Source organism: Populus trichocarpa, chromosome 11, assembly GCF_000002775.5.
Source record: "Populus trichocarpa isolate Nisqually-1 chromosome 11, P.trichocarpa_v4.1, whole genome shotgun sequence".
NCBI classification, from domain to species: Eukaryota; Viridiplantae; Streptophyta; class Magnoliopsida; order Malpighiales; family Salicaceae; genus Populus; species Populus trichocarpa.
Window position 1 is genome coordinate 19,250,254 of NC_037295.2, and position 25,221 is coordinate 19,275,474.

The following is a 25,221-nucleotide window of genomic DNA, read 5'->3' on the forward strand; positions in this document are numbered from 1 at the left end:
AAATAAATTAGAATATGAAAAAATAAAAGGTAGTATTTTACCATCAAACTAATTTTTGAACTAATTATCATCCGTTGCTGGATATAATTTTCCATCAAATTCTACAAAATAAAAACTTAGACATATTAGATGATTGCAAATGCTTTAATTAATAAATCATAAAAATAAAATAAAAGGTGTAAGTTACCTGACTTAAGGTAACATTAACAACAAAAAGTTACAACACTGCACTTCAAAATTGCGGGAAGAAAAAATCTTATTCTCAGATCAAATAAAACACTTCACATTGGATGTGTTCAAATGATTCCCACTTCTTTCCATCATAGGAACATCATTTCCTCCTTCCACTGCATCAATTACTTTCCAATCCATTCTACCAAAAATAGGTTAAGTGCAAAGAAACAATTAACAAAACATTTACAAGCAAACCAATGGAGCACCGATACAATGAGCCATCAACAGCAAAAAGTTGACTTATATCCACACAAACAAGCCCTCATAGTTCCGAGTTTGCAAGATTAAACAGATAAAAACACAACACCTTTCATCTTCAAACATGTCCAACTCACCTTAAATTATTGTTTCATAACAGCCCAAATACACCAACATGCACATGACCCTTAAAAATCCCACCTTTTTCAACAAACAAAGCACAATCATCCGAAAAAACACCACCCAAGATCCAAAAATCTAAACTTTATCAACACCCAATACACAACCATCTAAAACAAACAAAACCCAGCACTCAAAAAACCATATAAAAACGTAAAAGAGAGTTACTTACTGGATAAGATCTTGTAACTGTTGAGCTCTAGTGTTCACAAATCTCAAATACACAAATCACACTACAGAGTATATGTTTAAAAAAAAACAGAGATTGACAGAAAAAAAAATCATACATGATGTGACAAGATTCAAGGTCGGGTCGGGTGTGAGAGAGAGAGGTGACTGGTTTGCTAGATCTGGAGGTTAGGTCGGGTTGGGTCGGGTGTCATGCCCGTGTGGGAGACTAGGAGAGGGATATGGCTGGTTTGTCCAGATTTGTAGAGTCAGGGACTCAGGAGAATGGAGATGAAGATTGATTATCTTTTATCTAGTTTGTGAGGGTTGAGAGGGGGCGGCTGGACGACTGAGAGTGTTAGAGATTCTGAGATTGAGAGTTTGAGACTTAAAAAAGATGAAAGATCTGTGATCATTGAATCAATGAATTGTGATTCTGTGAATTTGTGAGGGTCGAGAGGGGGCGGCTGGACGCAGAGGACGAGTATTGTTTGCTAGGGTTAAGAAATTTTGTATTTATAGTACCCCTTAACTGAACCAGTTCGGTTCGGTTGGGGTTTGGTCGGTTTCAGGTTTCTTAAACCAAAACCGAACCGAACCGAACTTTTTTTAAAAAAAAATAATCGATTTAATCGGTTTGTTTTTTCGGTTCGGTTTTTTGGTTATTTTTTTCTTAGTTTTCTCGGTTTAATCAGTTTCTTGATTTTTTTGCTCACCCTTATGCTAGACCCACACCACCTTGCACTTGGTGAGCTGCCAAGTCCAAGACACTTAGACTTGACTAACTGTCTAGTCTAAGCGTATTGGGTCTGGCATACGAGCTGGACCCACGCCACACGCCACCTTGGACTTGATACACTGTCCAAGTATATATGTTCACAAAAACTTAATAAAAACTTATTAAAATTTACTCATCAGCTACTAAATGCAAGCAATACTCTTGTGGTTTACTTTCCAACAATGCTATCACTACAACTTTACAAAACAGTGTGTTCATTTCTGAAATCATAGCTTCCTATAAACAGCAATAATTGGAAATAAACAAACAAATAGTGGAACATCAGTTAGCAAAACTGTGACAGAATAAGAAGCTCGTGGTGAAGAGGCAAGGTTTCAAGTCTTTTGCAATAGCCATGATGATCAATGGAAAAAAAGGAAAAAAGTATCAAGTTACTGATCGTTTAGCGACCGGAGGACCTGTTCCTTTGTTCTCTCCCCGTTTCCCTGCTACTTTTCTCTCTGTCATTTCAGCATTCTATTATTTACAGTAGCTGAAATTTGAAGGATTAGCCCATATCCAGTTCAGCAGCGCAAATAACTACTTCCATGTCGGTAATCACAGGTGAGCACATTAAAGGTGCCAAAGACAACTTCTAGTCCAATCGAAGGCTAAACATCATGAACTAGACTCCTCCTTGAATTCATCAATACTTGCATCTTTCAATGACAAACCATCTAGGATATCGCTTTCAGAGTCAACCTGAAGCTCTTTGAACATAGCCATAACTTGAATCATGGTTGGCCGTCTGAAAGGCCTGTCATCAAGGCACTCAAAAGCAATTCTCAAATACTGGTATAATTTGGCCTCTCCAGATGTTTGTGTCATCAACTCAGGGTCTAATATCTCATTGCATCTCTTCTCTCTATATAGCTGCTTTGCCCATCCTACAAGGTTGTTATCATCACCAAACTCAGCGGAATCTATTGGCTTCTTGCCTGAGAGGAGCTCCAGAAGTATGACACCATAGCTGTAGACATCCCCTTTTGATGTGCATCTAAAGCTCTGATAATACTCAGGGGGCACATAACCTGGAGTTCCTGCAAGTGTACTCACGCTAAGATGTGTTTCAAGGGCGTTCACCAATCTTGCCATTCCAAAATCAGATACCCGCGCTTCAAAGTTTTCATCTAAAAGAACATTACTAGACTTCATGTCACGGTGGATAATGTGAGGTATGCAGCTGTGATGAAGGAAAGCAAGGCCTCTTGCTGACCCTATTGCAATCTTCTTTCTTGCTGCCCAATCAAGCCTTGAGCATCCTCCTTTCGACCTGTCATGAAGAACAGACTCTAAACTCCCCCATTTCATGTATTCATACACAAGAAGCCTCTCCTCTCCAATTTTGCAATAACCCAGCAAAGGAACCAGGTTTCTGTGCTTGATCTTCCCGATAGTTTCCATTTCTGCCATAAACTCCCTGTCACCCTGTCCTGTGACATGAATCAGCTTCTTTATAGCAACAACACAACCATCTCCTAGTTGTGCCTTGTATACCTCTCCAAACCCACCAGACCCTATTAAGCTATCAGCACTGAAACCATTTGTAGCTTCAAGTAGATGAGCAAAAGTCAGCTTCCGTAGAGGTTTCTCGAATGTGGCAATGTTGATGCTCAAAGGCTCGGGGACACCTGAAAGTTTCCAGCTGCTGCTACCTGAAGTTGGGAGACTTTCGATGTACTTCTCCCTCTGTTCTTCCTTCTGCTGGTACTTCTTCACTCGATAGAGAGCCAATGAAAGACCAAAGACGCACAAGATGAAAAATGTGATGCCAATGACCATACCTACTTCCACAGATTGCTTCTTTCTCCGAGTGTTAAGACTTTGGGGGTGGTCTCCAGAGCTGCATGGGGGCAATGGCACACCGCAAAGACCAGAATTGTTTTCATACCTGGATTGAGGAAAAGTTGTCAACTGCCCCCCAGAAGGGATAGGACCAGTGAGGTTGTTGTTCGACACATCAAGATCACTAAGAAACGAGAGAGTCCCTAAAGACCCTGGCAGAAATCCTTGAAGATCATTGTGTGAGAGATCCAGAACTCCAATTGCTTTCAAACCTCCAAAACTGTCTGGAATATTTCCGGTTAGCTTATTATGCCCCAAGTTCAAGACCTGCAAATAACTCATTGAACCAAAATTTTGAGGGATATCTCCTGACAGTGAGTTGTAGGCAAGATCAAGGAATATCATGCTGCCATTGGTGGTGAATGTATAAACTGTCATGCCAGAGTAAATTCTTGTTGTTGAGCAAGAGTGAGCCATAGGAAGATTTTCCAGCCTTTCTGCCCGGATACCCTGAAACTCAACCAATCCCCCAGCTCCTCGGCATGATGTCCCGCCCTCATTTCTTACAAATGCAAACTGCTTCCCAGAAACAATTCCAGGAACAACTAGACCAGCTTGGTCTGCAAGCTCAGGTGGAAGAGGACCAGTTAGGTTGTTGCTGTTCAAATCAAGCCAAATGAGGCTCCGACACTTGCCAAGCTCTGGTGGTATTTGCCCGGTAAGTGAATTATTACCCATTTGGAGAACAGCCAGGTCAACTAGATTTCCAATGCCAGCAGGAATTTCTCCGGTAAGCCGGTTGCTGGAAAGGGAAACCCAAATCATATTGGTGCAATTGCCTATGGACTGCGGAATGCTTCCTGTGATGAGATTGTTGTTGAGAATCAAAGTCTCGAGGTTTCCTCCGTTAACACAGATGCCTTCCGGGATCTCACCAGTGAGGTTGTTTGCCCACATAACCAAGTCCAAGAGATTTGGCAAGGTCCAAACCTCCATGGGAATTGGTCCAATTAGATTGTTGAAACTGAGATCAATGCTCCTCAGGTTCTTGCAGCTTCCAAGCTCTGGTGGAACATTTCCTGATAGATAATTGTCAGCTAGGAGTAACTTTTGCAGCGCGGTGGGGTTTGACGAGGAGCACAATTTAGAAGGAACATCCCCAGTAAAGGCATTAGAACTGAGGTCCAGCACTTCAAGTTGGGTACACTTTGTAAGAGACAGAGGCACAGTACCAGTGATGTTGTTGAATGGAACATACAGATATTTCAGACTTTGAAGTTTGCTCACAACAGTACTAAGGAAATCCCCTGAGAGCAGATTGTTGCCAAGATTAAGACTCCGCATAGAAGAACACGATGCAAAAGTTTGCGGCAAGCCACCGGTGAGTTTGTTTGCTGATAGATCCAATTCCTGTAGAGTTCGACACGCCTGTCCCAACTCGGGAGGAATATCACCATAAAACAGATTGTGAGCCAGAGACAACTGCCTTAAATTTGTTAAACTCCCCAACAAGGAACCAGGAATCTTGAATTTTAGCTCGTTACGGGAGAGGTTAAGCGTCTGTAGAAGCACACAGTTCCTCAAACTAAATGGAAATCCATTGCCAGAGAGCCTATTTTGTGACAAACTGAGCCAAGTAAGATTGCTACAATGCCCAAAATCAAGGCTGGAGAAGCTGCCAGAGAAGTTGTTGTGTGAGAGATCCAAATACTTGAGAGATGGTGGAGAGTCTGCAACAAAAGTAGGAGGTATCTCCCCAGAGAATGGATTGTATGATAGGTCTAAAATGGATAGACTCTTGCAAGACGAGGGAGTTGCTCCAAGTTTTCCAGTAAGCTTGTTATCAGAGAAGTTGAGAAGATTCAAGTTCTGGCAGGTAGAAAGGGAATAGGTCAACCAGGTAGAATCAGAAATAGTATTGCGAGAGAGGTCAAGTTGTAGCAAGGAAGGACCAAATCGAAGGGTACCACCAGAAATGGAATTGTGAGAGAGATTAACATAAGAGAGATGAATACAAGACTCTAAAAAGGAGTTTCTTGGAAGAGGGTCGGAGAGATTGTTTGAAGACAAGTCAATAGTCTCAAGAACACAGGATGGGGAAGCAGAAAGATCAGTAGCAGAGAATGAATTTCCTTGCAAATAAAGATGTTTGAGAGATTGCAAGGCCCCAGTGAGGTCATGGAGGTTTAGGGTTCCAATGAGACCAGCTTTGGCGAGGTTGAGAGTGGTGACATGACCAAGAGAGCAAGAGATGCCTGACCATGAACATGGAGTAGCAGAATTGGGAGACCAGTTGGCTAATAAGTTCTTTGGATCAGATTGAACAGAGGATTTCTTGAAGGCTAATAACCCCACAACTTCATTATTGCTACTTTGCTGTGAAGACAACTCTCTGGCTTGTGATGATGATGGCATAAATAACAGCAGCAACAGCGATACATAACCAAATATTCTAATCATGGCTTTGGGTGGTTGCCTTTGTGATGATATCCTCCAGTGTTTCTTCATTTTATTTTTATTTTTTGCCTTTTGGGGTTAATCTGAGAGTTCAGATTTGGTTCAACATGCAAGCTTCTCACTTAGCCCTCTAAAGCTCTCTCTGCATTATAATTGCAGTTGAATCAATCTTGAGAAAATGAAAGCTTAATCACTCCCTTCTTCTGTCTGTTAGTTTCTCTGAATCTTCCTTGCAATCAAAGAAGCATCTTTTCTCAGCGCATTCAGAGATCTGCTGTTAATTAAATCTCCTTCTGGGGTTTCATATTTCACCAAATTTCCAAACTTTGACTTGTTGCTTGAAAATCTGAAAATAAAAGAAAATAAAGTAGTAATTAAGAATAACTTCAGAAAAGAAAGAGATGGTAGAAATCACCGTCAGAGAGGTAGTAATCAAGTGGGACTAAATTCCAAACCTTTTTCCCAGAAAAATAAAAAAGAGAAGAAGAGGGGGGAGAAATTTACTTACCTGGAGTGGTTATGAAGTAGAGGAAGGTGATGTGATGGTTGCTTGTAGAGTACAAATTAAGTCTAAGGAAATCACAGGATCAGTTAAGGAAGAAGACAGAAGAGGGTGTGCGCGAGGGGAGGGGTACGATGTGCAGAGAGAAAGTAATGTCGGCTGTCACTTGTTGACAGATAGCATTACCGACGTGTGACAGACATATCCTGGTACTAGCGATGGCATTTCCAATTGAAGGAAGCAAAGCAAGAACAAGTACAGGTATGGCTGCTGAGGCAGGCTGCTCAGCCCAGGTGCAAGGCAAGGGAGGGTTTTCGTTTCGTTTCGTTTGGGAAAAGGAAAAGAAAGAAGGAAAGTGGGCATAAAAACTAAAGAAAGAAATGGAAAGATGTCATTCATTCATGTTGTTAAGACCAAGTAAAGTGACATCTTCACACGCACACACATTTCAGAAACAAGGAGAGAGAGAGAGAATAGAATATTAGAAGTAGTGAGTCTCTCAAGAGGACAAGTTGAATGGTGGTGCATCGGGGGTAGGCAAGGGAGCAGAGAGAGAGAGAGAGAGAGAGAGAGGGCGCAAAGAAAAGAAAAGGAAAAGGAAAAGGGAAGAGTGAATTGTGGGAGATGTGAATCTGTTGCTCCCCCCACTTGTTTTAAAATTTTGTTCTCATTTTTCGGGTCCAGTCAAACTTTGGATGTGCTTCTCTCGTATTCTCTCTCTCTCCCAAACTGTGTGTACCTTTTCTAGGACCAGGAGCAGGAGCCAGAGGAGTTTTTGTCTTGCTTGTACGTCTCTCTGTCTATTTATCTATATTTTATGAACTTTTTTAAAAATAATTTAATATAGTTAATTAAAAAACTGAAAAAAAAATTGTTGAACCAAGCTCCTATTAAATATTACCAGCATCTTCTAATACATCTATAAATATAATTATACTAAAAAATAATATTATCAAATTACAGTTTTCATAAAAAATAAGGATGGTATTCTTTATATTTAAGCATTAAGTAAGATCCACTCAAGTTATTACAAGTTATTATTAATGATTTATTTTAGTATGTTGAATTTATCTCAGTAAGATTTTTTCGATTATATTACTATTGGGTATGTTTTTATAGTTTTTTTATTATTATTTTTTCTCTCATGTCTATTTAATATTTTTCAAAAAAATATTTTCATTATAAATAGCAACAAATTATAGAAGTTGCATTTCTTAATCACAATAACATATACAAACTATTCTATTTTACTAATTTACCAATGTTTTTTTTTTAAAAAAAAAAAGGGTGCTAGAAACCAAAAATAGCCATTCCATTTATCACTTCATTCTCCACAGTACACTTGTACAGTGTCTGTATCCAAAACTTCCTTCTCTTCACATTTCCCATCAGACTAATTGATTAAATTAGGTTCTAAGTAAACTACAAGCCACTCATCATGTATAATAACTAGAAAACTGTAGCTCTTTACCCCAACATACATCTCAGCATGGCACAGGACACTAGCTAGCTAGCTCACCCATTTTGTCACTATATATTCTTGACTACTCCCCCCCCCCCCCCCACCACACCCCTCCTTTTCTTTTTTACTTTTTATTATCCCCAAATAATCTTCAATGATGATTTAATTTAGTCATCGAATTCAATTTGAAAGACCGGAGATTCAATCCAGTACTGACTCAAGTATATATTTCTGTTCATAACATATAAATACCTGTTGAGTTGTTGTACTGGAGTGCCGGAGAGGCAACTCATCACCTTTTCTTACTTACTGTTTAATACAATACATGGATCAGCTAGGTTGCAAGAAGGAAGCACCACGACTGTAAGGGCAACGCTGTTAATGCATTCCCTTGTTACATTTATAATTAATATATAGTTCGTAATTTAATTTGTAGTTGAAGCCATGGTGAATGAGAAATAGAACAACCTAACCACCGATCGAAGAATAAGAAGCAGTAACGTTAGGTAGGATATATAGACCCAAAGAGAAATTAAGAGAGAAAAAATACATGTAGTTGTTTGTTGTCTAGTTTTAGGTCAATGGTTATTGTGTGTGTATATGAACAAAAAGAGACTTAATTAATTAGATAAGGCAGAATAAGAGAATGCATGCGCATCAATCTTACATCATGATGAAACTGAAAGAAGGATTAATTAGATTATAAAACCCTAGCATGTAAGATTATTTTTTAAAAAAAAATAGAGAATCCCTTGGCATAGGGATATCGGATGTATAGGAAGGGACAACATTTTGCTTGGAAAGTGGTGGGTTCCCTATACTATATATGCAGTACCTCTCTCTCTCTCTCTCCCTCTCTCTCTCTACACACACACACACACACACATATATATATATAATTACAAACATGTATAGAAATATTTAATTAAATATTCTTGAAAGATGATAGAAATTATTAATAGAAAGCTAAGCATAGGCAGGCAGGCACGGGGCGCGGGACGTCGGGCTAGATGGCTATGATCAATTATAATGGATGGATGGATGTATCTGGCATGCATTAATTCTGGCTTTGGTTGTAAAGCACCAAATCATATATGAAGATCGATGAAGGGGGGAGTGGGGAAGCATTTTGTCTCTATATACACACCACACGAGTGCATCCTATCCTTTCCTTTCCTAGTTATAAGTGTTCTCTCGTTTCTCATAGAATATTATATATAAAAGGATAAGTTTGGAGTTGAGATAGTTTTGATATATTTCCATTTTTTTAATTTAATTTTAATTTTGAGTTGATGATTGAGAGACTTTATTTTTATAAGTATACTAAATTGATGTATGTAGAAGATATTTTTAGAAATGTACATTTCAATGGATGATGATGATATATAATGATAAAAAAAAAAAGAGAGAAATCCACATACGATCTCATATAGATTCGTACTTTACACGTATAAAGAAGAAGAAAAAAGAAAAGGCCCCCATCTCCCCCCCGCAAGTCACAAGCCCCACAACGCATGAACAAAAAATGAGACGAGGTCCTTTTCCATGTAAGATGGATAGATAATTTGGTAGAAATTTGAGACTTTATTATCATCAACTTTACATAGAGATATATTAATTAATATGTGAAGCTTAAACTAGAAATTAAATACGACAATGATGATTAATAAAAAAAAATATAAGCATATGCTTTTTCGATAGAAAACAGCGGAATCCTCGCAAAGAAAGCAGGCAGATTTCTGGACCATCCCTTTTATATATTCTTTTTTTTTTTTCATTGTAGACTTACATATCTTCCTTGTTAGTTGTTTCTTTTTTAAATGATCACCAAAGTGTTTATCAAGTTCAAGTGTGTGTGTGTCCCTTCAACCAGAGCCAAGAAGACTGCTTTGCATCAATGTTAGTCGTCAGTAATTGCTTCTAGCTACTGCTTGCAGCTGGAACTGGAACTGGAACCCCGACTGTCCTTTTCATTTTACCACACGAGCGTCGTCCATTTATTACTTCTTTTCAACAATTCGTTCATTTAATTGCATGCTTAATTATATCTGCAGCTCGTAACGATTGATTCATGGGGTGTGTGTGTGTGTGTAGATATATATATATATATATTGCCTTCTTCTTCCTCATGTATAATTAATATTTCTTATAAGAATCACTAATTTGGTCATACAGATGAGACAATACAACCGATTTGATCACCCTGTAGGACGTGGGGGAGCCGTTTCGTTTGAATGAAGGCTTTTGATTTCTCTTTTGAAAATTTGAAAGGGGTGGCGTGGTGGTGGAGTCAGTCCCCCCCCATAAGAGAAGGCAAACGAAGAGAGGACTGGTCTTGACGAGACAATAATATTCCCCCAGGTCTAATTAAGTGGGTGAAAAAGGAAAGGGCGTCTAGATGGTAACAGTAATAGCAATCAGTGAAAGGGATCGTGGATTGGGCCCTTCCGAAATATTTGACTTGTAGTAGTAGTTCTTCTTCTTCTTCTTCATGTGTACAGCGCGTTTGCAAGGGAAGTTTCTTTGAAAATGTGTCCAAGATATATGTATGTGAGAATTCAATGCAGGTGGTAGGGACGTTAGTTGGAATTGGTTAGCTTCGAAAAGACGTATTCTGAATACTATTAGGTAGTTTCCACAGTCCACACCTAGATTTGCATAAGCACGGCACCCCTTTTATGCAATATCTAGGGTTCGGCATGCGCTGTTTGCACAAGAAAAGATATCCTCCCAAGATTGGACATTTCTCTTATCGTTTTATTTTCTTTTAACATTTTTTGAATTTGGATTTTATAACCATCCACTCTTTTTCTTAAGGAGATAAAAAACATGCTTTTAAATTGATATCAAAGGGTGCTTGCTTTTAAGGTAGTTCAAGGAATGCATGTTATACATGTAAATTGATATGAAAATAATATATAGTAATGACAGACATTACATGCTGGTAATTTTACCTGTTCGTCGATCTTAATTTGGATTGCATCTCAGATTTATATTGTTGATGTGGGACTCCATTAGGGCATTAAACCACCTTTTCCTACTGTTTCGAGCATAATTAGTGATGTACCAACTTTATTGTTCATCCATATCTGGTGGGATCATGATTGTTTGATTTATTACCTCTACCACTTGTAAGTTTGTAATTACAGGATTGGAAAGTAATATCATCGTTCAAGGAAAAAATGAGTACAGAGTGGGAACCACTCTTCTTCTTTTTTATGTGTTTTTTCTTTCCATAGGGCAAGGGCCCCTGGATGCCTCGGTCTCTTTAATTTCCTCGTTTAGGCCTGGATCACAGCGGATTTGATACATCATCTTCTTCTGCTCCTCCTCCTCCTTCTATTTGAGAAGCCAGCCTTTTGCTTTGACATTAGGAACCGGCCAAATTATGAGTGAAAGCAACTGTGATGGACAATCAATATCCTCTCATGGATTTTCATCATGCCATGTAAATATATTCTTTGAAACGCTCGTGATATGATGTGTGATATGATTCACCACAGTATCATTCTCGGCTTTTATCAAACGATCACAGCTGCAAGTTTCCCACGATGAAAGAAAGAGTTTGAGTTCGTGGGCTGTGGACTAGTTTAACCAAAATGGACTCTGAGATTTGGACCGTCCATGAGCAACAACTTAATATGTGATCTCTGAAAAACACAATATCTTTTAAGTAGTTGATATGTATTTGTTTGATTCATTGTCGAGGTTTCATTCATAAAGAATTCAACACATTAACCACTGATCTAACCTTAAAAGTTAAAACTCACAATATCTAAATTTCAAGTATTAATGTTTCCTCTTTATTAATACACATAAAATTGCTTCAACAATTACACATTAGCACTAGTGTTGAAAACTAATACTTCGAGACAAATACAGTTACAAATATAATTTTTTTTAGGTAAAGAAATAGATATTCGACCACATAAAATTGTAATTATCATGAAATAAAGCAGTATATTTACTAGAAATGTTAAAAAATATGGTATCGTATTATCCAAAATGATTGTGTTATTATTAGCAGTAAAAAATAAAGATATATCAGTCCAATTAATATTTTTATTGAGATTTGCAGGAGGGAGCTTATCTTCTCAGGCATGTGTGAACGTTATCACAGCACAAAGTACTTTTTAGCAATCTATAGAGAAGAGAAGAAAATAGCTGCTGCTGCTGCTACGCTAGCGGTGAGTGAGAGACTTGCCTGTTGCCATTTATTGGATAATCAATCCATCATAAATTCAAACCCCAAACCTTCCATTGCATGTTGTGCTGGAAAATTAACAAATCATGGGAGCCTTTTTCTTCTGCTCACTTGAAATCTCAGATCGGAGAGGATGCCGATATTGGACCCTGGAGAAACTAAATGGTGCGCTTAATTAATCATGGAGGCGTGTAAAGGGTTCGAGTAAAGGTCCAAAACTGTAAGGGGGATGATGGCCCAGGTGTTGAAGAGAAATAAAAATCATCGTGGGCTCAGATGAGTACTTGTCCTAGTATGGAGGAATTAAATGGTGGGCTTGATTAATCATGGAGGTTTTACGAGACTAAATTTTAGGTTATTTTTTTAAAAAAAGCATAGCCTTTACTCATCTACACTATTTTAAAAGGAAGAAAAACTAGATAAATTGCTTAGTGAAGGTGGACGGAAGGGAGAAAGAAAGAAAGAGAGAGTGGCACGCTGACCAAGACAAATACTAGATTCATGGGTTGCTTGCTTCTTGTCATTAGTTTTCGATGAAACTTCTTAATTGTCCTTTGTCTTTCTTTGGACCCAACTCACAAGACAAGATGATTAGCAATTTAGCATACTAATTAAGTTTAATTAGCAGACTCTCTCTCTCTCTCTCTCTCTCTCTCTCTCTAATTAGTGAGTGGTCAAAACAACACCCCCTGGCATCGGTGGGTTTCTTTCTGTCTATTCTATATTTTCTATTAGGGCGTGCGTGGAACATTGATGATACATGGATAACAGGACATCTCCTCCGTCACACTTTTCTAAGTTGTTGATGGGTTTGGATTAGATAGATAAATAGATGGACAGAGCATCAAAGAAAGGCACAGACCCAACCAGGAAAAATATATTACAGGGAAACAAAGAGAGAAAGACACTCAGTGCGAGCCAACACCCTCTGAACCGGTGAGTGCGAGCTGCTGTGCTGCTTACAACACTCTCTTTCTCAACTCAACAGCTGCTTTCTTGATTGTAAAGTAAGGTAATTGCTACTTTCAGTTGCTTTCTCAATTCTTCTATCTTTCTATCCATGTCTTTAGGTACTGTTCACATCCACAGCCATGCTCCTTACCACATGTATCTTGATTCTGCCTACTTGTCTGCTGCTGTTTGGTTCTGGGGCACCTCCTCTCCTCGACTCCCCTCCTACAAGCTAAACTAGGACTACTCTCTCTTTTATACTGTGTTTGCACTCATGTATGCATATATGTAGCTTGAAATTAATTCATGTTCTTAATTTTATGTGTGTGCTACTCCACCACTTAATTCCACAACAATAATCTTCTTACCTTTTCACTTATCTATTAATCTTATCTTGAAGCTACATCCCCTTCCCCTATCCAGGCTATAGCGAGGCTCTAAATCCAATTAATTTTGCAAATCACAATTACAATGATATTATTTCTCGTAATTGTTTGTGATTTATTTTAATTTTTTTTTTTTTTATGGACTGGAAATTTAACACCCACCATTTCTACCAATTAACATTATTGGAGATTGTTTCATCAAAAGTCATGATGATATTTCATATCTTGCCTTTTGTATACATATCGTTGGAGATTATATATGTATATACATGCTTCTTTGCAAGCCTGCTTGTTAATTGCTGCTCGGTCATCACATCTAATCTGTTCTCATTTTCACTGCAGGGGAATTCAGTAATCTAGCTATATATGGCTTTCATCACAACTGCTGAAGCCTGTGACTCCAACGTACCACTCCTGGCATCTGGTGACTTGCGAGTTCTGCCCCCCATTTTCAAGATATATGGCCAGAGCCGGGCATTCTCGGGTCCCATTGCCACTCTTAAGGTGTTCGAGGACAACGTGTTGGTCAGGGAGCTTCTTGAAACCGAGGGTGAAGGAAGGGTTCTTGTTGTTGATGGAGGGGGGAGCATGAGGTGTGCTTTGGTCGGAGGGAACCTGGGGCAGTTGGCTCAGACCATGGGGTGGGCTGGGATTCTAGTCAATGGCTGCATAAGAGATGTAGATGAGATCAATGGGTGTGATATAGGGGTCAGGGCCTTGGGATCACATCCTACGAAATCCTTCAAAAAGGGCGTTGGTGAGAAGCATGTGGCGGTTCACATTGGAGGGACCTTGATTTGTGACGGGGAATGGCTGTATGCTGACAGTGATGGCATTCTCATATCAAGATGCGAACTGTCTCTTTGAGCCACCACTTAGTTCATCCTTTCCAACACCATGCAATGTTAGTTGAGCTTTTTAGAGGGATGGATTCTCAGTCACTTTGGGAAAATGTTTCTTCTCCGTTATATGTAGCATTGTTGTCATCAAATAAACTTAATTTAGGAATCAATTTCCCGCTGCACAATAACAATTCTTTGTATTTGTATCTTTACAAAGCAATTGTATTTTCTTTTTAGTAACATGTCAAGTGCGGTAGCTCCATAAATAAGCACGGTGTTTTTTCGGCTGTGAAGCAGGAGCATGGATATAGATGGCTTGGGATATAATTCAACTTTTTGGATATGTCCAGTTAGGTTAAATTTTTTTATGAATATTATAAATATTTATAAATTGGATTTATATTGTTAATTTTTATGTGTTTGTATTTAGAGACGAACCTATAATATGGACTACAAATATCAGATATTCTCAATATTATGTTTAATTTTCATACCTTGCATCCCTATTAAATTTTAGTTATTTCTCCCTTTCCTCCAACAAAAAAAATAATTTTTTTTATTATATTAAATAAATTTAAAAAAAGTTCACTAACAAGAGCTCTGGAGTTAAAGCATTTAATCCATGAATTATCAAATATAAAAATAAAAGGAGTACAAGATATATGAATTGGATTTTAAAAATCTCAACTCACCACTCGACATGATATCTATTTTTTAAGTTTTTTTATCTACTACCATCTATAATAATTATATTATTTGATTATAATTGCTTGAATTGGGTCAAATAATGTAACTATTATAGATTTGATATTTTTTTTAAACACTTGTTTATTTTGATACACAGGTTTAGCCATCAAAACTTAAATATGTGTTTATTGATACTTTTGTAAAAAAAATTTTTTATTAAAAATGCATTAATATATATATATTAATTTTTAATAACAGCAGTAAAAATTATAAAAAAAAATTAAAATTTAATTTAATATTAAAAAAAATACTTCAAAAATTATTTTTAAAAACAAAAACCAATAGCAACATGATTTAGATTTAAAAGGGCCCTGAGAGGCCCAACCAACCCCCTGAAGTGAGCAAATATTGAAGTACAAGCAACCAGCCGGTGGAGGGATCGATGGTTTTTGATAGATTGTTCTTTTAGAGAAAGAGGAAGAGAGAGAGATAGAGGTGGAGATGATGGATGGTTTGCCGAGCTGTTTGATCAGCGAAGAGATATTGTGGAAGATGTTGGATTTGGAGACACTGTGTACAGTGGCTTGTGTCAGCAAATCCCTGCGCTTCTCCGTGGACACCGAGGTCCTTCCTTACCTGGCTTCTCTCGATCTCTCCATTGTATCAATAGATGAACACGCTCTTTATCACATCCTGAGTCGGTTTAAGAGCCTTAATACACTGACCCTTAATTGCCAACGCCTCTATGATTCGTCGCTCCTCCCTTTTTTGGCTCCACAAATCCAACAGCTCAATCTTTTTAGCTGCTCTTTACTCTCTTCTTCAGTTCTTAATTCTATAGGAGCTAACTGCCCCTTTCTCAGGTAAATAAAGCAACTTTTAGTCTCTTTAACATTATTACTATTAAGGATTTGGGGATGATGTTAATTAGCAACTGATTAAAATGGTTATGATATTTTCTTCTCACTCTTTATTGGTGTTTTATCTTATGGAGCAATTTTCTTTAAATAGTTCATAACTTTCATTCAAAGTTTTGTTTTTTGTCATTTGATCAGCCACTACCACTCTCTTTCCGGTTACTACTTTTAAAATATCAAGTACTAATTACTGATTAAAGTGAAAAAATCAGCTAATGGTCTATATTAATGGAGAAGATTTTGTTTGGGGTGTCAGGGTGCTTGCAGTTGAATTCGCAGACCAGGGCTCGCCTCCTATTTTGTTCAGAAAGAATGTTGCCTACATGCTTAACAAGTGCCAGTATTTGGAGGTGAAATTGTTTCCATTCCATTTGCATTTATTTATTGGTCCAAAATTGTTCTATTTTCATATATGAATGTGTAATTTCCCTGTCGGCTGATGCTTTTGTCTTCTCTAACGATAGCGTCTCTCTCTAAAGATCAAGGGGACAGAAGTTGATGCGAGTGCCTTCCAGTCAATGGAATTCTCCCTGCCACGAAGTATCAAATTTCTCAAGTTGAAACCGATGCTTGAAAATAATGCAATCCATCTCGCAAACAGACTCAGAGTTTCCAAATCACCATCGTCCTCTGGTTTTGTATTGCAGTTCTTGTCACTTCTGTTAGATGTGATATCGGACAGGCTACTTGTCGCCATATCCAACTCTCTTCCTCTTCTGGTAGAGTTGCATCTTGAAGATAGACCAGATAAGGAACCATTACCTGGCCTCGATTTGACCAATGGCGGGCTTCATTTCTTAGGCTGTTGTCATTTTCTGACTGACCTCTCCCTTAAACGTAGTAGGCAGAACTACCAAGGATCATTTAAAAGAATAAATGATATGGGGATGTTTCTGCTTTCACAGAGGTGCCAGGCTTTGGAATCAGTGAGACTCAGTGGATTCTCTAAAGTTAGTGATGCTGGCTTTGCATCTTTGCTGCACACCTGCCAGAAGCTAAAGAAATTTGAAGTTCGAAATGCCTTTTTATTGTCAGACTTGGCCTTTCATGATCTCATCCAAGCCCCATGTACCCTAGTTGAAGTGAGACTATTGTCCTGCGGGCTCATAACAAGTGAAACTGTTAAGAAATTGGCCTTTTCTAGGAGCTTGGAGGTGCTTGACCTTTGTGGCTGCAAGAGTGTAGCAGATTCATGCCTCAGCTCCATTTCATGTCTTCAAAGATTAACGACTTTGAATCTCACAGGAGCTGACATTACTGATAGTGGTTTATCAGTTATTGGTCAGGGGAACACACCCATTTCGTATCTGTGTCTTAGAGGCTGTAAGAGGATAACTGACAAAGGAATCTCTTTTTTGCTGTGTGGTGGTGGGGCAATTGCGCTAACATTGTCAGCACTGGATTTAGGTTACATGCCAGGAATATCAGATAATGGCATTCTTACTATTGCTACCTTTGGTAGAGAGATAACTGAATTGTGCATTAGGAGTTGCTTTTATGTGACTGATTTGGCTATGCGAGCACTGGCTGCAAAGAGAAGGTCACAAGACAGAAGTAAACAACTTTGCCGAGTTGATATTTTCAACTGTGTGGGGCTATCTGCTGATGCACTGAAACTTCTAAGGAAGCCTTTATTTCGTGGACTGCATTGGATTGGTATTGGGAAAACTCATTTATCAAGTAACGAAGGCACCATGATTACTGAAATTCAGAAGGAACGCCCCTGGCTGACTTTGTGTTTGGATGGATGTGAAATGCAATGTCATGATGGATGGCAGTTCCATTCTCCCTAAAACAGAATTACTTTGATTTGTTTGAACTTCCTTTACGTATTGATGTACTTAAGACAAGCTTTGCAATGAGAGTTGGGAGCTTGATTTTGCAAAATGGAGCTTAAAAGGTAAACGCCTTTCATGTTATGATTTTAAAGTTGAATTGTACATGCATTTAATTTTTCACTTTTGAAGTTCTTAAAGCATAGATCTCTTAACACGGTCAAGTTAAAGAAAAAATTGAATTTTAGGAAATTTCTATTTGAGCCCACTCCCCAACAGGTACCAGGTGGGCTTTTGAAAGCACTAACTACAATAACAAATTTCAAGGTTCTAGATTTTCTGTTACAGAGCCAGATGCTTGTGGCATGGTGTGGTGGTTGACGAGGAGGCAATGAAAAACATGGAGAGCTTAGTCCAACAAGAGGAAGACCGAAAAACATGGAGAGCTTAGCAACAAGAGGAAGACCTGGCCATGTCCATTTCATGGAACGAAAAATGATTCTAGTAACAAGTGACTTGGCCATGGCCCCGTCCTTGAAGGGGAAATTTCTTGTCCTCGCCCACTCCCGCGACATCATTAAAGAAGACAGAAGACTGCACTATCATCGACTGCAATTGGTCTTTAGGCCATATTTAGTTGCTGTCTGGAAATAGAAAATACAGATGATAAAAGACAAATACATTTTAGTTAAAGAAATAAAGATATAAAATAACTATCAAAGAGCTCGTGTTCTGGTGCCCTTCCTGGTAATGTGTTGAATTGCTTCCGCGTTCTACAACTTAGTTTCAAGTTTCCAAATCAATCATCTCATTGATGATTCATTCGTTTTGATCAACATATGATCACTGTTCACGGAGGACCATTTTGAAACCATATCTTTTTGCACCCAAGACTAATTATTTAATTTGATAATTGAATGAAAACAAACGATGCACAAAATGGAAGCCAAATAGAAAGCAAAGAAAAATCTGATACATTTATATTTTTCTTTCTGAATGTTTCATTTTCTGGCAGATATAATTCCTAAAGCTTCTATGTGCTATGCACATGAAAACAAAACGGCATCACTCAATTCTTAAATGGTTATCAAGTCTTGATAAAAACTGCCATTAGAGAGCAAGTAGCTTTCAGATGAAAGCAGTTCGTCCACCCCTTCGACTGTGCCTGTCATAGGCAGTGTTGAATTTGTCCACTAGCTCATTCATCGTGCTGGAGAAAGGGGAGGAAAAGAGGGAAAATGCTGTGTTAAAAATCAAGGATGAAAGATACAACCAGAACAAATCAACTGAAAAACCATTCTATAACAATATGGCTAGTAAATTTGTTAATTGCAGTGTCTGCATATACTGTCATATGAAAGCTTCACTTATGCACATATGCATGTTCTAACTTATAAGGATATAAATAGGTACTAGAAGCCGAAGCCATTCCTAATACCATATGCTCGCACCATCTTTTGAGTCAACAGATCTAGTTCAGTAAAGACATTCTATTTCATTGGCGCACAGCTGTACTGATAAGTTTTTGCTAGATGGGAGATCATGTTTAGCCTCTACTTTGATTTCTTTTTCTTTGAAAGTAATACAATCAGGTTAAAAGTTTATAATCCCTATCTAGAATAGTCTGATTAATCAAGGTATGCTATTGACGGTCCTTGAGCTACATGTTCCCTCCTTAAATTATTTGTATTTATCTTAAGGAAGAGGCAATTGCATGGCGCGATAATCAGAACTTTGGGTTGCCATCACAATATTGCCCCTTCAAGCCTTGAGACAGCCACTTTATGCAAAAAAACACTGAAGGGCAGGAAAGCGTCTAAATTATGCCTTTGGAATTCCACCTCAGTGAAACCCCTTTTCTTTTTATTATCAAGATGTAGTCATGCCAAATTTATTGATACAAAAAAAGCAGAACCTTTTAAATGGAACAAAAACAAGACAGGTTTATATCACACAAAAGAACACCCATATATCATACCTTGAGCAGTTGGTGAACATGGCTAAGTAGGCGATCAATAGCGTGTCATTGTATTCCTGCAAAAAAAATTGAAAATCAAATCCATAGGTTAAAAATGACTTCATAATCCTAATAGTGTTCTCATAATCTGGTAAGATCTGAATTTGGAAAGCAAAACTGGTAAATAAGGCATACATTGCAAAAGCATGTGCTTACTTCTGAGCACATAGGTGGATAATGTCCAAATAGTATAATGTGCATTAACACTCTAACATGGTATCGACTAGCATTTCAAGATTTATGGTACAACTTAATTAAAGAAAAAACATGTTTATTCATCTCTAGAATCCACATGATCAGTCTGAAACCAAGTGAAGATATCACTGTTTCATTACCCATCCCTTCACCATTAACCCTCATTTAATCATGCCCAAACTCCACTCGTACAGTCACATATATAATCACTATCAGCTCCCTTGATATTAACAGACCAGGTTTTGACCATGGGCTTGCAGGGTAAAGATCGGCTCAGAGGATGGTGTAAGATGTGATCAAATAAAACCGCACTTGATACCTGAAAACCTCTGGCTCTCTTTTTACTGGATTAATAAATTACATCTTATAAGAAAAACTCACTTCTCATTTACCCAACAGAGACGGTCATTTTATTTTTTAAAGTCATCACAATGATTTTCTAATCAGATGCATATATTTGTCAATCCCTAACTTATACTAAGCCAATCTCGGTTTGAAGGTAGCATTTTAGATAGAAAAGCATCTGATGCACACTTCTACAAAAGGCTAAAAACAGTGACCATTATCACAGAAGACATGATAATTAATCTAAAAAAATAAACAGACCACTCACCATCAAGAAATCATCTTGAAATTTTTCTGATTCAATGGCTGGCAATCTCCTTAAAAGACTTGATACTTGTCTCAGCAATGAGTTCTCACAAGGAATTTCACCTGTGTTCAAGGATGTACATGTGATTAATCTCAACTTTGAAACAGGATGCAAATGTAATTGATCTCAACTTTGGAACCCTCATTGCCAGCTTTTTTGAAAACCAAATACACGTGCTTCAAGCCAACAGACCTTTTCCCTTTTCTCTCTTTTTTTTTCTTTTGATTATAATAGCAATCTAGTCTACGCACCAACACAAATTTTGCTCAAAATTGAGATGCACCCTTAAACAGGATTCACTTCCATATGACCAAAGGCCAATCACAACTAATATTTTATTAATTAGAGTAACGTAAAAAAGAACTAGTATCATGAAAAGGATGCAAGTAGTGATATAGGACCTTGAAGACTCCAATCTACTTGATATTCATAAACCTGTGCTGGATAATTCTTTTGATATTCAACTCTTCTTTTCTAAAAGAAATCCTTTCTTGATAAATAGTTTGACTCCAACCAGCCAAAAAGACATAAAGGGCAGACTTTCTAATACTGGTGTTATGAACCATAGAGTATCTGAAGTCACATTCAAAATAAAAGGGAATGCTTTATAATGAGAAGGGGAGTTGTCAAGTTTTTCCCATTTTGAGATATCAAAAGCACTTTTCATCATAAAGAAACATTTATACCTTTCTGCATTGCGACAAGGTAGTGATGAAGCACCCTGATTCTGCTATTCAACATCTTTATAGCACTATGTATGCCTGTAAGGTGAGCAGCCACTGGAAGAAGGGAAAACCAAAACTGTTAACAGGTACAGCAGAGGGAAAAAAAACCATGAAGATAAAAAAGAATTAGGGAGAGAAGGGAGTTACATTGTGTAGCTGCAGAACCTCCATCGGATGGCTTAAGATGAGCAACATGATCAACTGAGATCCGTTCAGCTTCCACCGTCTTTAAATCCAAACAGAAGGGCAATTCAGTAACTAAAGTAGGTAAAAGAAAGACTAACAGGTGACACGCTAAAAGAAACATGACAAACCTCAATGGTGTAACTTGAACAAACAAAAATAAGCTGTGGAATTCCATCGATGACATGCAGCTCTGGAGTTATAACGACCAATGACCACCACACACACAATAAAAACACCATGAGTGAACAAGGTAACACCAAATACAAATTATACAACAGAAGCTTGCCGCCTTGAAAGCCAACATTAGTATCAATAACAGTAATCAATCTATCTATTACATAGAGGTTAGGCTGCATACCACTCTCGTAAATAGTAACAGGCAAATCCTTTTGAGCAGGATTGATAGAGGGATTGAGCAGAACATAAACAGGGCTTTCATTAATATCCATCAGCTGTAACACAAAATTAAAACAAAAAAAAAGAGAGAAATTATCTAACGTGACATGATTTGCACGAATGGATATAATAACAATGATGATAATGATAATAAAATGAAAAAAGAAAACATACAGCTTTATGAATATGCATATCAGATTCCTCAGCATCGCTTCCAGTAGAGTACCATCCCAATATGTAAAAGTGTGGGAATACCTTCTTATCTGTTGTTCACACCAACAATCAATCAAAAAATAATTCTTATTTGAGCTACTAAACCCTAATTTATCAAAAATTAGGAATTTGTTTTACAGAAAATTAATAAGAGAAAAAGAAAAAGATTTTAATGTTTTAAATAAGAAAAAGAAAAGGGAGGAAAGTATAAGTAATAGATATTATACAGAGTTCTTGCTTCTTTTCGATGAAAGCGCGGTCGAGGGAGTGAGTGACGGGATCGTAAAGAAGCTCGAAGCTGTTGAAGATCTCGACGGTGCGTCCTCTCTGTACTCCAATCACGCAACCGTATACTCTGGGAGGGGGGGAAGCAGAGCCTCCATCGCTGCAGCCGTTGGTCTGAGACTTGACACGAGTGTAGTGATCGGATATGTTGACTATTACGAGCGGGTGTAGCTTGAAAGTCAGTCCGCTGCTAGACGAAGACGCCATTGTAGTAGCAGTACCTTCCTCTCGCTGAGATTGCTTGCTTGCGTTCTGCGTGCGAGATCGAGAGATTTTGGGGTTTTAGCTTTTCTTTTGTGTTGAGTTAATGACTGAATCGGTGAATTTGGGTTTTTATATGTTTTTATTAATTCTGAATTTCTTATATATTCACCTTATGCCTTGTTTTCAGAAAAATCAATTTTTAAAAATCAATTTTTTTATTTTTTCATATTTGATAATCATAAAATAAATTAGTAAAAAAAAAATTAATTCCAGTAAACAAAAAATAACTTTCATCACAGAAAAGTATTTTCCTTTTAATAAAAAAAAAAAAAACATTTTCCTTTCTTTACATAAAACACAACATCTTCTCAAATCCTTGTCTCTCTCCTTTTTTTTCCGGAAACAATTGAAGCAAGAACAATTAAAGCATATCTCTGGAACAATTGAAGTATATTCCTTTTATTTCATGTAATTTTTTTCCTCAAATATCTCTCTATTATTTCCTTTATGTTTTCATCTTTTTTGTTTAGATCTGTAGTTATAATTATGGCATAATTCCTTTGATCTTGTTTAATTTATTGTGTCTGTTCCAAACAAAACTCTGTGTTTTTTTTCATGATGTTCACAGAAACCAAACAAACCATGATAAATCTGCTACCTGTCACATTTTTTTCATGACATAGTTTTTTTCTTCATCTTACGTCGTCACATTTTTCTTCTTCATCTGACCTCATACTCTACAATAATAATGAAAAACATGATAAATGCAAGAATAAATTCATCAAGCAAGCCATAAAAAGCAGCAGCAAACAAGAGCAGCCAAAAGAACCCACATCACTAGCCGAATGAAGAAAAACAAAAAAACTCACAGATAACAAAATCCCCAAACTTCCCCATCAAAAAGCAGTCCCTACCCTGTTTTCCCGTCCCTGGATCCAGCCACCCTATCCACTCCCCTCTTAAAAAAAACTATTGTTTCCATAACATAACCAATGGAGAGGAACTTGGTACGGTTTGAAAATTCCTGCTTTGTACAAAAATTTATTTTTTCGTTTCCCTCTCGGAATGAAAAGCCCGGGTGGAAGCACAAAGAGAGAGAAGAAAAGTAAAAGGGGGGAATCAGTGAGCACAAAGAGAAAGAGGAAAAGTAAAGGGGGGAATTAGTGACCGAGGGATTTTGCCCGAGTGGAAGCACAAAGAGAGAGAGAGAGAGAGAGAGGAAAAGTAAAGGGAGGGGGAATCAGTGACCGAGGGATTATGTGTTGAGGAACAACCCTTGCTCTCTTTTTTTTCCAAGTCCTAGCGTTATCAGTACAAGTAGCCGGGGAACGAGGGAGGAGAACTGGGAAGGAGGAGCAGGTCTTTGAGGTCTAGTCCTCTTGCCCCTTGAATCTTTGATCTTTGTCCTGCTTCTTTGTGCACAGAGAGAAGAAGTCAAGGAGAATTAGAGAACCAAGAGTGTTTGGGTTTTTTTCGAGAACCAAGAGTGTTGGTTTTTTCAAGAACCAACATCAGTAACCGAATGAAGGAAAAAAAAAACCTTAAACATAGAAGCCTAAAAACGTGGATAACACCTCCACCATAGAAAAAGTGTGATTGTTGCTACAATTATTGCTTTATTTTGCTATATTTATAAATGTGCTTGTTTTATTTTGCTTTGATTAATTAACGATTAGTGTTTGATTATATTTGTTACATATGGATAAATTTGTGGGACCATGCCGGCAATTATATGAACAACACCTAAATTTTTTTTTATATTAAAAAATTTGATTCAACTCACGATGTAGCGCGAACAATGATCTAGTTGGAACTAAATTAACTATGACATTAGTCATCTATGGAAAGTTTCAATGACACTTAGATAATGTTTGACATTGTGGTAACAATTGTTTTTCAAAATGCTTTTCATTTGAAAATGCATCAAAAAAATATATATATTTTTATTTTTTTTATCTTTTAAAATTTATTTTTTAGCATTGACACATCAAAATGATTAAAAAACATAAAAAAATTAATTTCAAATAAAAATCTTTTTTTTTTAAATTAGGAAGTGACCGCAAACACACAAAGAACTTTACAAGACTATTATACCATATAAGATGACACCATATTTTATTAATCATGTGATGTATCTCATTCACCACATATTATAAAAGAAATATAAGAAATGATTCAAGAATTTATGTAAAATAAATTATCCATTATAAACACCAAGGATAATAATTAATGATCAAAATGATAAATGGAGATTTGTTTTTGTTAAAGCAAATATAATTCCAAACTAAAATATGAGTTTGATATTGTGTAGTGTGAATTTAAAAATATATTAAAATGATTCTTTTTAGATATTTTAAATTTTTAATATCAATATATTTAATTATTTTTAAATAAAATATATTTTTAAAATACATAAATAAACAAAAACTACCCTAATAACTCATACTTCATGAATATATTATTTGTTTAAATTTATGAGTTACTTCTCTCTCTTTTTTTTGGATAGAAAATTGTAGTTCGTGTTGTCGCTGTTGGAACATTGCGGAACACGACTAGCATGCCTAAAAGTGTGTGAAGCAGCAAAAATGCACATCACCAAAATTAAAGATAGGATGAGAGAGATCGATGACTTCCATTATTATTTTTGTTGGCAGGATTTACACAGAGAGAGAGAGAGAGAGAGAGAGGGAGGGAAATAGCTTATATTTATTTATGATAGAAATCATCGGGTAGTGCGTGATGTGGGCGCGCGCGCGCGCGCGCGTATATATGTATAAATACACACACACACACACACACACACACACATATATATAAATAAA

General features: G+C 37.2%; 4 protein-coding genes across 9 annotated transcripts; 2 read left to right on the forward strand and 2 right to left on the reverse strand.

Annotated features, from left to right (window-relative positions):
* Positions 1–1,706: 1,706 nt before the first annotated feature.
* Positions 1,707–6,941, reverse strand: LOC18103575 (receptor-like protein kinase BRI1-like 3). The gene is made up of 2 exons (XM_024581140.2): positions 6,309–6,941; positions 1,707–6,146 (listed from the first exon to the last, which is right to left on the reverse strand). Exon 2 carries the CDS (start codon positions 5,849–5,851, stop codon positions 2,177–2,179), a length of 3,675 nt encoding a protein of 1,224 aa, XP_024436908.1. The 5' UTR covers positions 5,852–6,146; positions 6,309–6,941; the 3' UTR covers positions 1,707–2,176.
* Positions 6,942–12,451: 5,510 nt separating this feature from the next.
* LOC18103576 (putative 4-hydroxy-4-methyl-2-oxoglutarate aldolase 3) lies at positions 12,452–14,556 on the forward strand. 3 transcript variants are annotated; one of them, XM_006377954.3, is made up of 2 exons: positions 12,452–12,980; positions 13,648–14,556. In XM_006377954.3, the coding sequence occupies exon 2, from the start codon at positions 13,672–13,674 to the stop codon at positions 14,170–14,172; it is 501 nt and encodes a 166-aa protein (XP_006378016.1). In that variant the 5' UTR covers positions 12,452–12,980; positions 13,648–13,671; the 3' UTR covers positions 14,173–14,556. The 3 variants fall into 3 exon arrangements, with proteins under 3 accessions (XP_006378016.1, XP_052312902.1, XP_024467549.1); XM_052456942.1 differs by having other exon boundaries at positions 12,469–12,980; positions 13,658–14,556; XM_024611781.2 differs by having other exon boundaries at positions 12,476–12,975.
* A 670-nt stretch (positions 14,557–15,226) lies between these two features.
* On the forward strand, positions 15,227–18,247 carry LOC18103577 (F-box protein At-B). 4 transcript variants are annotated; one of them, XR_002976822.2, is made up of 4 exons: positions 15,227–15,697; positions 16,008–16,101; positions 16,216–17,651; positions 17,806–18,247. XR_002976822.2 is itself a non-coding variant. In XM_024581487.2 (3 exons), exons 1-3 carry the CDS (start codon positions 15,336–15,338, stop codon positions 17,542–17,544), a joined length of 1,785 nt encoding a protein of 594 aa, XP_024437255.2. In that variant the 5' UTR covers positions 15,227–15,335; the 3' UTR covers positions 17,545–18,247. The 4 variants fall into 4 exon arrangements, 1 of the variants encoding a protein (XP_024437255.2); XR_002976821.2 differs by having other exon boundaries at positions 17,861–18,247; XR_002976820.2 differs by having other exon boundaries at positions 17,875–18,247.
* A 232-nt stretch (positions 18,248–18,479) lies between these two features.
* Positions 18,480–22,531, reverse strand: LOC18103578 (COP9 signalosome complex subunit 6a). The gene is made up of 9 exons (XM_006377957.3): positions 22,138–22,531; positions 21,872–21,960; positions 21,660–21,753; positions 21,430–21,491; positions 21,263–21,341; positions 21,077–21,169; positions 20,352–20,452; positions 19,505–19,560; positions 18,480–18,736 (listed from the first exon to the last, which is right to left on the reverse strand). Exons 1-9 carry the CDS (start codon positions 22,400–22,402, stop codon positions 18,655–18,657), a joined length of 921 nt encoding a protein of 306 aa, XP_006378019.1. The 5' UTR covers positions 22,403–22,531; the 3' UTR covers positions 18,480–18,654.
* Positions 22,532–25,221: the final 2,690 nt, after the last annotated feature.

What these genes read in the sequence shown, in the direction of transcription:
- LOC18103575 (XM_024581140.2), bottom strand. Translation starts at nt 5,851, where the DNA reads ATGAAGAAACACTGGAGGATATCATCACAAAGGCAACCACCCAAAGCC.
- LOC18103576 (XM_006377954.3), top strand. Translation starts at nt 13,672, where the DNA reads ATGGCTTTCATCACAACTGCTGAAGCCTGTGACTCCAACGTACCACTC.
- LOC18103577 (XM_024581487.2), top strand. Translation starts at nt 15,336, where the DNA reads ATGATGGATGGTTTGCCGAGCTGTTTGATCAGCGAAGAGATATTGTGG. An exon ending in GCTAACTGCCCCTTTCTCAG is followed by an intron (nt 15,698 to 16,007) that starts GTAAATAAAGCA and finishes TTGGGGTGTCAG; the next exon opens with GGTGCTTGCAGTTGAATTCG. An exon ending in ACAAGTGCCAGTATTTGGAG is followed by an intron (nt 16,102 to 16,215) that starts GTGAAATTGTTT and finishes CTCTAACGATAG; the next exon opens with CGTCTCTCTCTAAAGATCAA.
- LOC18103578 (XM_006377957.3), bottom strand. Translation starts at nt 22,402, where the DNA reads ATGGCGTCTTCGTCTAGCAGCGGACTGACTTTCAAGCTACACCCGCTC. An exon ending in TGTTACTATTTACGAGAGTG is followed by an intron (nt 21,492 to 21,659) that starts GTATGCAGCCTA and finishes TTATAACTCCAG; the next exon opens with AGCTGCATGTCATCGATGGA. An exon ending in TTCAAGATGATTTCTTGATG is followed by an intron (nt 19,561 to 20,351) that starts GTGAGTGGTCTG and finishes TTTTTTTTGCAG; the next exon opens with GAATACAATGACACGCTATT.